A 10109-nucleotide genomic window follows, 5' to 3' on the forward strand; every position below is an offset into this window, starting at 1 on the left:
AGTGAGGAGATTACAGGCATGAGCCACTGCGCCCGGCCTGTAGAGGCATTTATATTAATACAGGCTTATCTCTGTCACACACACACACACACAGACCACTCCACACAACCTATTTCTGCTGCCAACTTTTTCTGTTCTTTTGTCCAGTAGCATGTTAAGTGGCTCAGCTGATGGAGAATCTAGCCACAGAAAGGGATAGGCAAAGCCAGAAAAAGATAAAACCCAACTATAGATGTCCACTCTCTGTTTCACTCTTTATCAGGGGCAGGAATTGAGGAGTGTGTGGGCTCCCAGCTCTTGGCTCATCAAAGCAAACCCTTTCTCAACTACATGTGGGAATGATCACTTCTTTTATGGTAACTCATTGCCATTAAGGGGTGGCACCTGTCTCCTCACAAGTCTTGAGACCTCAAGAATAATTACAGAAAAATATTCAATGACAGATAGTGCAATACCATTAATTCCCAGGCCATGCTGTCAGCTCATCAGTAGAGAGCTGAGTGGAGATGAAGGGCATGAGGACTAAGGAGGTTAATATGAATTCAACAGGTGAGTGAAGCACTTCACCTGCCTGACACACAGTTAGGACTATATAACTGTTTGCTATTGTGATTATTAATTTTTATTATTGCATACTGAAGTGGTATTAATGTCACATGGTCACAGAGCAGGCAACTCTTCCGGAGAAAGGTGAAGAAACAAGCCTGTAGAAAGAAAAGCCATGAATGAAGTGGTATTCATAGATCCCGTGGATCTTGTGAGTAGATTCTGATTTTCTGTAGGAAAAGCTAGTAAGGAATGGATTTGATTGAGTCAAACAGGGCTGGCCCCAGGTCCTACTGTGAAGTGACTGTATTTCATCTTTGATGTCTCTTTACCTCCCCAATTAGATATTTTATTTTCTCTTGCTGCTGCCTTCACATCTTTATTCAATTCTTGGTTCCCTGGCATTGGCAGCAATACCTGGTGAGGCATTTCGTGACTGTCCCCATGAGGGAGAAAGTAAGTGAAGGTTTTCCAGGCTGCATCTCCTCAAAAGGAGCAATGGTGTTGACTTCTGAGTTTCTGGCTCCTGAGCATGTGCACAAATATCTTTTAGACAAGAATAGATTTTTACATAGTGGGGGCTGAGCTGTTATAATTTGAGAAGACTGGAAATGGTGACCTGGAACTAGTAGGTGTCCATGGGATCCATGAAGCGGGGGCATTTGCTTTTGTTTTGCAGGGGGTGTAAGCAAAATAGCAATCAAGTTTTGAAAAATTTTAACATGGGAAAATGTTTACAATAATGTTACAGAAGATAATATAGAATAATAATGGCAATAGGTAAATAGAAAAAACACTGAAAGAACTTACACCAAGATTTTTTTTTTTTTTTTGACGGAGTCTCACTCTGTGGCCCAGGCTGGAGTGTAGTGGCTGGATCTCAGCTCACTGCAAGCTCCGCCTCCCGGGTTTACGCCATTCACCTGCCTCAGCCTCCCGAGTAGCTGGGACTACAGGCGCCCGCCACCTCGCCTGGCTAGTTTTTTGTATTTTTTAGTAGACACGGGGTTTCACCGTTTTAGCCAGGATGGTCTCGATCTCCTGACCTCGTGATCCGCCCGCCTCGGCCTCCCAAAGTGCTGGGATTACAGGCTTGAGCCACCAGGCCGGTCACACCAAAATGTTAATTGTGATTATCTTGGATCGATGAAATCATGGGTACTTTTTGTTTTCTTGTTTATGTATTTGTACAGTTTCTGTATACAGACTAATTCTAATTTTCCAAAATGAGAATATGTTATTTTCCTTAACAGAAAAGTTAAATAGAGTAGTGACAAACTGTCATTAACAAACCATTAATATGGAAACAACCTAAACAGCCTGTGATGGGGATTCATAAAGATAAACTGAAGCTACGGTACAGCCATTATAACAGTGTGCAGTTACCACTGTGGTCAGAGTGTGAAATTCAAAGATTTTTATTGTACATTGTTAAGTGGAAAAAAGTAGGATAAGAAAAAGAATAGATAGTAAATCCTATATAGCACATGTAAATATATGTAAATGTATATGTAAGTATGTACATTTCTGGAAGAACATAAATGAAAATGTTATTATGGGGAATGGGATTATTGGTAATGCTTTTATTTTTTGCTTATCTGTTTTTTCTAATTTTCTGCACTAAAACATGGATTATTTACACTATAAATGAATGTTTATATAACTTAAATCCAAAGATACTCAGAGTAATAATGTCCTATAAGAGACAGTGGCAAATCATATATTTATAAGCAATGTTGCCATCTGCTGGATCAAAGGGAGAAACTCACCCTCTTTCTTTGTTTTTCATTTGGAATTAGGAAATGAAGGCCAGGTAGAGTGTCACGTTTCAGACAAATGCCTAGACAGTAATAGTGACTTAACACAAGAGTTCCTTTGATTCATGTAAAAAAGAAGTAGTCTAGTGACTGAGTGGGACCCGGATCCTGAGTACCGCTGTTCAATTTCATGTACAAATTTAAAAATATCTCATACTAAGTGTGTTTGCAGGCACACTTATCCATAAAGACAATTCTGAGTTATCCATTTTATGGATTTTTGGGGGGGGAAAGTGTATGTCCTAACATAACTTTTTTCAGCTACTTGGCATGGTACTCAGCCCATAGCAACATTGCAAAACTTTCTTGAGTAAATGATTACTTCTGGCTGACTTAATGCAACCAACAGTTGATATATTTTCATGGAATATAAATTAATTTATATATGAACCAATCAAAGCATTAGTTCTCTTGATATGTAAACATAAAATAATAAAATGCTTCCTAAAGCCAAATGATGGTAGTTTATCTGCCGTTTTGGATAAACTACCCCGCCACTTATCATCATCAGACTCACTTCTTCATTTCATTCTGCTCACTCACTGAATTTAACTTTTCTCACTCACCGTTTTTATTATGTGCATAAAAACTTAAATATTTTCACAGTATCTCTATGGAAAAATACTGTTAATGTTTACTTTCCCCATTATTCCAGTTTCCCCAGAAAGCCTAGTGGCTGGATGTCATAGTTTGGGCCACTGTTGCAAAATGCCGTAAACTTTGTTTCTGGTAAACAACAGACATGCGTTTCTCACAGTTGTGGAGTCTGGGAAAGTCTGAGAAATGCAGGATCATGGTGGGAAATGCAGGATCACGACTCTGGCCCATTCAGGATCTGGCGAGGGCCTGCCTGAGTGAGGGCCCGCTTCCTGCTTCCTGGACACAGTGCTGTCTCGCTGTGTCCTCACATGGTAAAAGGGGGAAGGCAGCTCCCTCAGGCCTCTGTTATGAGGGCACTAGTCCCACAAATGAGGCCTTGGCCCTCATGAACTAACCACCTCTTAAAGGCCTCACCTCCTAAGACCATCACATTGGGAGTTAGGATTTCAACATTGGAGTTTTGGGGGAACACAGACCATAGACGTGGTAGACTGCTGCCTTTGAGAACTAATCCTTGCTTTCCTTACCACACTGCAGGTGAGCTGATCAACCTTGCCATGTACTGTGAGAGGATAAGGAGGAAATTTTGGCCAGAGTGGCACCACGATGATGACAATACCATCTATGAGTCTGAGGAGAGCAGCGAAGGCAGCAAAACCCACACCCCCCTGCTGGATTTTAGCTTTTACTCAAGGACAGAGACCTTTGAAGATGAGGGAGCAGAAAACAGTTTTTCCAGAACCCCAGACACGGATTTTACTGGACACTCACTCTTTGATTCGGATGTAGACATGGATGACTATACAGACCACGAACAATGCAAGTGACGTCCAGCCTCGCTGACCCTCTTCCTTGGTACCTGCCACTCCCTGGGTCAGTCCATTTTCCCAGGTAGCAATCCATCTGAGCTGGGAGGAGATCTTCCTGCTTGGCACAGTTTTCACATGCTAACTGGACTATAGCAGCCTTATTTCTTTTTTGTACAAACAAAACACAGAACCATTCAGATGACTCCATTGAAAACAAACAGGCAAAAAATAATGTCAGCATGGTTCCTGAAATCCATTTTTGTTTTCATTAGAAAACTATTAATAATATTGTGTGGTAGAGCAGGTGTAAGAGCGGGTTGTCAGCTGATAGTATTTATGATGATCCTCTTCAACCTTGAGGTCTTAGTTGTGAGATGGATTCTTGAACCTCCTTCATCCACCAGGATTTGAAGTAATGAGAGATATCATCAGAGAAAATGTAGGAGATAAATGTTTTATGGTGGCTGCTTGTACTTTATGTGTGTATATTGTATGTTGAGACATAAGTCAAATAAAATCCACAGATATTCAACGAACACCTACTATGTGCAAAGCACTGTGCTAGGTGCTAATCAGTATACGTTTTATTCTAAGCCCTGCCAGTGACTAGCTGTGTGATTTTGAGCAAATCTCTTATTAATTATTGTGTGCCTCATTTTTCTCACCTGTAAAGTGGGGATGACAATACTCTCCACCTACCTACCTCACAGGGGTGTTGTGGGGATTCATGTGGTAACATTCGTATGGCGCTTTAAACCTCTTGGAAGTGGTGCGACATAAACACAGCATTTTATTCTTTACTGCACTTCATGCATGTGAAGATTTGAGGGCAAAGGAATTCCATGTCCAGGCAACCACCACCACAGTCACTTGCAAAAGGTGAGCAGATGAAATACACACAAAGGTACACTTAGGACTTTGTCATCATACCTTTCTGTGATCTTGGCTGAATCAAAATCTTTTGTTGAAAGAACATTGGAAATGTTTTTACAAATTATCAACAGCTACAAACAGTCTTCAATTCTACCATGTATTTGCAGAAAAGTGGTTCTTTCATTGCCTGAACTCACCCTGGCATGTTCTGTGTTGACTCCAGAGTGTTACGTTGCCTATGTTTGGTTTATTTGAGGAGAATAAATCTCAGGAATATGGCAGGTTTCATAGAGTTGAAGGGAAAATATTTCATTGATTTTTGTAAGCAGAAGCCTGCCAACTTGTAACATCTTTTTGAAAACAAAACTTGCAAAGATGTATTGAAAAGATGAAGTAGCAAGAGGATACTTGTATCAAAGCACTCTGTGCAGTGTTAGATTATATGCAGTTTTATTAATGCAACTTTTCTGGTGTTTTAGGCCACTGCCCAGTGAGAGGAGAACAATGCTGAGAACAAGTCTTAATGTTTTTGCTGTCTCCTCCCCGTTCTCTCTCTCTTTCCCTAAAGTATTCTATGAACTGTTGGCTTACCCATATTTGTGAAGGCTCCCTATTTCTAAAGATGAAGTTTTTTTTTTTTTAGGACATTTTCCAGAGACACATGGGGCAGAGATCCTGGGTGATGGCTGTTGAATTTGGGCTAGAAGAGCCAAGTTTTACAACTGCAAACAAAACTGCTTTGCTTCTGACCAACATAAGGATTGCTCATTATGGGGTTAAAGAGGCACTTCTTAAAATACAGAAACTTCTGAGAAATCCATGCACTCTACTTGAAAAAAAAAAAAAAAAAAAAACCTCTTTGTGAATATAGCATTTGCAAAACAATCTTAAAAGACTGCTGTAGATTCACCAAGAGGTAGAGAGAGGAGAGTTTTTAAGGCTGCTTACCACTTAAGCAATTGTGTAGGGCATATGTGACTGGGAATACGTGCTGAGATACCCTAAGTTGGAAATTCTTATTCCACGAGAAACTTAGTTGTTAATATCTTATTAAAACCAGTCTTATTTAAAGGGACTGTTTGATGCCTAATAAGAATGTGGTGGAGAAGATATGAATGGATAAGCCTGTTTGAGGCTCCAGCGTCATTTGGGAGGACTGTTTGCCTCCCCTCTCTCTAGCAAGTGTGTTTTAAGGCCAACTGGTGGCATTTCTATGTGACTAGGGAGACTCCTGGACTGAAAATATGAATATAATGAACAGCTGGACTGCAGACCTGTCTCCACAAAGCATGGATTGTCCTTTTCCCACCACATTTTAGCCGAAAAGAAATGTATTGGAATTTTTTTCTATAAACAATTTATTCTTACTGTACAGTACCAAGTGTGATGTATGTTCTCTCAAAGGATGATTAAGTTATGAGAATGTAGATTCATATATGTTTTTAATTTTGTATTACTTGGAATACAAGTATGTGGAGAACCAACTTTGAAAATGAAGTTGTAGAATAAGTCATTCCATCCAGGTACCTCTTACAGGGGCATGAATGGACTTTGCTACCTGGAGTCTTGGGCACTTGCCTGACAGCGTATGACTGGGCATCAGCATTTTGTAGGTGTCAATTTGATGTAGAGCCCTAGAATATGTTCCTGCTTTACTTTCCCAAAGTGGGTTACGCAAACAGAATAACCAAGACAAAGTCACCACGGTGTGAGTCTTTATCTGGAAGGATTTAATTTTATGTGCTTCATTCTTAAGCTACCCAGATTTGAAATGTTCTCCCATTTCATGAGCAGGTGCTAATTATAAGAAAAAACAATAAGAAGTTAAGGGACATTTTGGTCATCTGGCTTCTTGTTCAAGTTCTGTGTTTCCTTTTTGCTGGAAGATAACTTGAAGTATGTGGTCTTTAATGTTAACAGATGCTTTTGGTTGAACAAAACACCCATAGGCTATTCGTTCCTTTTTTACCTCTCATTGTAAAAGTAAATCAAGCTCTTGTATCCACCTGTACCCTCACTCAACAAGATTAATGAGCAGAATCATTGAGCTTTACTCTCCATCAGAACAGATATAAGGACAATCTATATTTATGCAAAGATGAACTATATTGTCAGCATTTACCAATTTGTTGTTGTTACATAATGAATTGTAGAAAGTGACATTACCAAGGCTGTGGGCTACCTGGGAGACTAATCACAGACTTGGAACAACTTGGACTTGAATCACAACTGCAGTCTACTACTCAAGTGAGCCCTGCCCATGTATACTGGGGTATTAGAGAATATTTTGTGAAAAAGCTAAGGTTCAAGGAACAGACATACTAAGGATTTTGGCCTTGTGGGTCTTGCTTAGATTTGTTTGAGAGAAAATGTAGAGTCATAGAAATGCATAGCTGTGCTCAAAATTAGCTGTAGAAAGCACCTTACTGGCTCGGTGTCACATACATACTTATTTGAAGGGCTGAGGTCAATATGGTTCTTTCCATTACACCACGTAATGGAAAGGTCAATATGGTTCTTTCCATTACACCATGTTGCCCTTGATGGTTTCTTTCTATTACACCACCTTGCCCTTGATGGTTCTTTCCATTATACCACCTTGGCTTTGTTGTCTTATAAAATGCATGTTACCTGAGAAGTCACCCTGTGTTCAGAGAACCAGCACTTCTCCAGCCATTCCCTGCTTGGAATCCTTCACTTTTGTTCAGCCTGGTCAAGACCAATACAAGAGACCTTTCATCAGTGCAGGGCATTGCTAGACTCTGCAGGGCATTGCTAGACTCTGCAGGGCATTGCTAGACTCTGAAGAATAGCAAGATGGATTCCCAAATCACCAAGACTCCTCATACTTTCTTATGTATCTTTTAAAGAACCCATGTCCATTCCCTCACTTGCTGAATATTTACAGAGCACCTACCCTGTGCCTGGCCCTCAAATCTACACTGGTTGCAGAGTGGCAAATAGAACAGCACAGAACTCTGATTTCAGGACATCCCTTTTTGCTTAGACTTCTCTAGCCTCTTTTACCTACTTGGCTGCTTCCCTGTTCCATTCCACCCACTACAAATGGATTAATCTTTCTAAAAAAATCTGGCCCTGATGGGGTGTGGCATTGCCTCAGGGTGAGGGGTACTCCTTAGGGTCTGGTGTTTTCACCTTTATTCACCTTGTCTGCATAGCTCCTCCATGAGAGCCATCCAGTGCAGCCAGGTTGATCCATTTGCCATTGCCTAAAAAAGCCTCATGTGGCCCATCTCTGTGCCTCTGCTCATGCCAGTCCTTCTGAAATGTTCTATTCTCTGCTCCACTGGCCCAAGTCATGCCCATCTCTCAAGGTCTGACTTTGTCAGCTTCACATGAAGGCTTCCCAGCTGATTATAATCTCTTCTTTTGAAAATGAAGCACTCATCATTTTCTTCCCTGAAGGTTGCATGGGAAAGATGCTCAGAGAGTGGGTCACATACCATTAAATAGTGATTTTTCATTTTCTGTGTCAGGAACTCCACTGATAATCTAATGAAAGTTCTATACCCTATTCCCAGAAAAACACGTATATGCAAATATATAAAATGTTACAAATAAATTCAGGAAATTTAGAGACCTTCTGAAATTATCCATGGTTTCCTCAGGGGGTTAATGGAACCCAGTTAAAAAGTCTTGTTCCCAAGAGTCTTTAAATGTTATCATTGTGTTTGTTCTTGTTTTTAACACAGCCAGAGAGAAGAAAAATTGGTACAGGCTATGCAAGCAAAAGTAATCTCTATTATCCATGTTCAGTATGTCTTGAGTGACAGAAAAGAAGAAAGAAGTGCTCTTAGGTTATTTGAGAAAATTTTGTTTTGGAGGTTTGAAATTTTGAAAGTGATAGGATTTTGTTGTTGTCCTTGTCATTTATCTTTTAACCACCCCCAAAATTGATTTATCAAAATGAGTTCAGGGCCAAGTGCACTTCATTTCAGCCCTGAAACCCACCGCTTCTGCATGGATAGGGCAATCAGCCTCGGCTGAAGGTGGGAGAGAAGAGGCTGGATTTCTCCTTACAGAAGAAAGATCTGCACAATCAGGTTTTCCTGTATTCATTCATTCATTCATTCATAGAATAATTGTTGAGTGTATTTTCAATAGAAGTTGGTGTGTTTTGTTGATAGGGAACAACTCAGGTTATTCTTTTATTTATTTATTTACTTAACAGAGTACAGTTATTATATTGTTCCTGACTATGACCCAAGATCCTTTGTTCTCCTTTATATGCGATGCTATTTAAGTCAAACTAGAACTGATAAAAGTATATTCAATGACAGATCCTTCCCAGGCTAAATGTTGGGCTCTGGCAACCCATCTTTAACAGGTCCAGGGATCAATTACATGTGATTGTGAAGTGCTTGACCTTTATTCAGTTGCTTCCAGTGGTCTGGATATAACTTGGGAAGTTCAAAAGGATCCCCTTGGTGGATGAGGAGGGAGGGGCCTCTTACCTGTAAGACTCTTGCTAGTGTCAAGGGTGGATGCGAACATCTGTGGCATGTTTTCCTCATCTGAATTCCTTAGTAGAAACTCAGATTTTTGGTCCCTGACTTTCAAGAATATCTTAAGGATATTTAAATTTCCTTAATCTTTGAGATTAGACTGCTGGAACCAGCAACATTAGCCTTGCCTGTTAGCGATGATTACCGGGGCACTGAAACATAAATTTTAAAAAAGGGACTCAGCTGTTTTGGAGCTGACAGGGTGACCTCCTCAACCATTCTGCTTTCGCCAAAGCAAGGAACTTGTCCCCAGACCTAGGCCCTCTAAAACTCCTGCTGCTGGCAGGACCATGACAAACTAGGATGCTCAAATTTCATGGGGATGATTGCCTTAAGTTGTCAAATTGGTAGACAAATAAAGGGGACCATTGCAATAATAAAACAAATAACCTATAGATATGGTCTAGCAGCACCAAATTGACCATTTCAGTGGGAAAACAAGTCATCTGGAGTAAAAGATGGATACAGTACTTTGGTGTTCTGCACACAAATAATTTTAGCAATGAACTTAATGACCATTATGCATTTTTGAAACAATCCACTAACCATAAAGCAATATATATCATAATCAATTAACTTTATAAAAAGTTGTGTTACTAAATGTGACTAATTCACCTCCCACCCCCCACTGGCATGCATTTATTTTTATCTGTGGCTCTGGAATAGAGTAACTTTCATTTATTAGTAATGCTTAAGCTTTTTTCCTTATTTAATACCTTTTTTGTTTTTAGTTACCCCATGGCTTCTAAAAAAATGAGACCCAACTTCTGAATTGCTATGTTAGTTAATGGTGGCTAAACAGATAGCAGAGGGAATATAATATAATTGTTCACTGAGGGCTAAAAAAGAGGAATGCTGTGAATATTTACTATCTTCCTCCTCTTTAAAAAATAATTTTCCTCTTTCCTCTTTCATTGTTCAGAATTGGAAATGTTCTT

General features: G+C 39.9%; 1 protein-coding gene across 2 annotated transcripts in view; it reads left to right on the forward strand.

The window, feature by feature from the left end:
* FAXC (failed axon connections homolog (Drosophila)) overlaps nt 1-4308 on the forward strand; it is a 74878-nt gene extending 70570 nt beyond the window's left edge. For both annotated transcript variants that reach the window (XM_011956448.1, XM_011956447.1), the window contains one exon: nt 3501-4308. In XM_011956448.1, the coding sequence (XP_011811838.1) occupies nt 3501-3790 (290 nt within the window). In that variant the 3' untranslated portion in view covers nt 3791-4308. The remainder of the gene's footprint in view (nt 1-3500) is intronic.
* Nucleotides 4309-10109: the final 5801 nt, after the last annotated feature.

This window comes from Colobus angolensis, unplaced genomic scaffold (assembly GCF_000951035.1).
Source record: "Colobus angolensis palliatus isolate OR3802 unplaced genomic scaffold, Cang.pa_1.0 Scaffold418, whole genome shotgun sequence".
NCBI lineage: Eukaryota > Metazoa > Chordata > Mammalia > Primates > Cercopithecidae > Colobus > Colobus angolensis.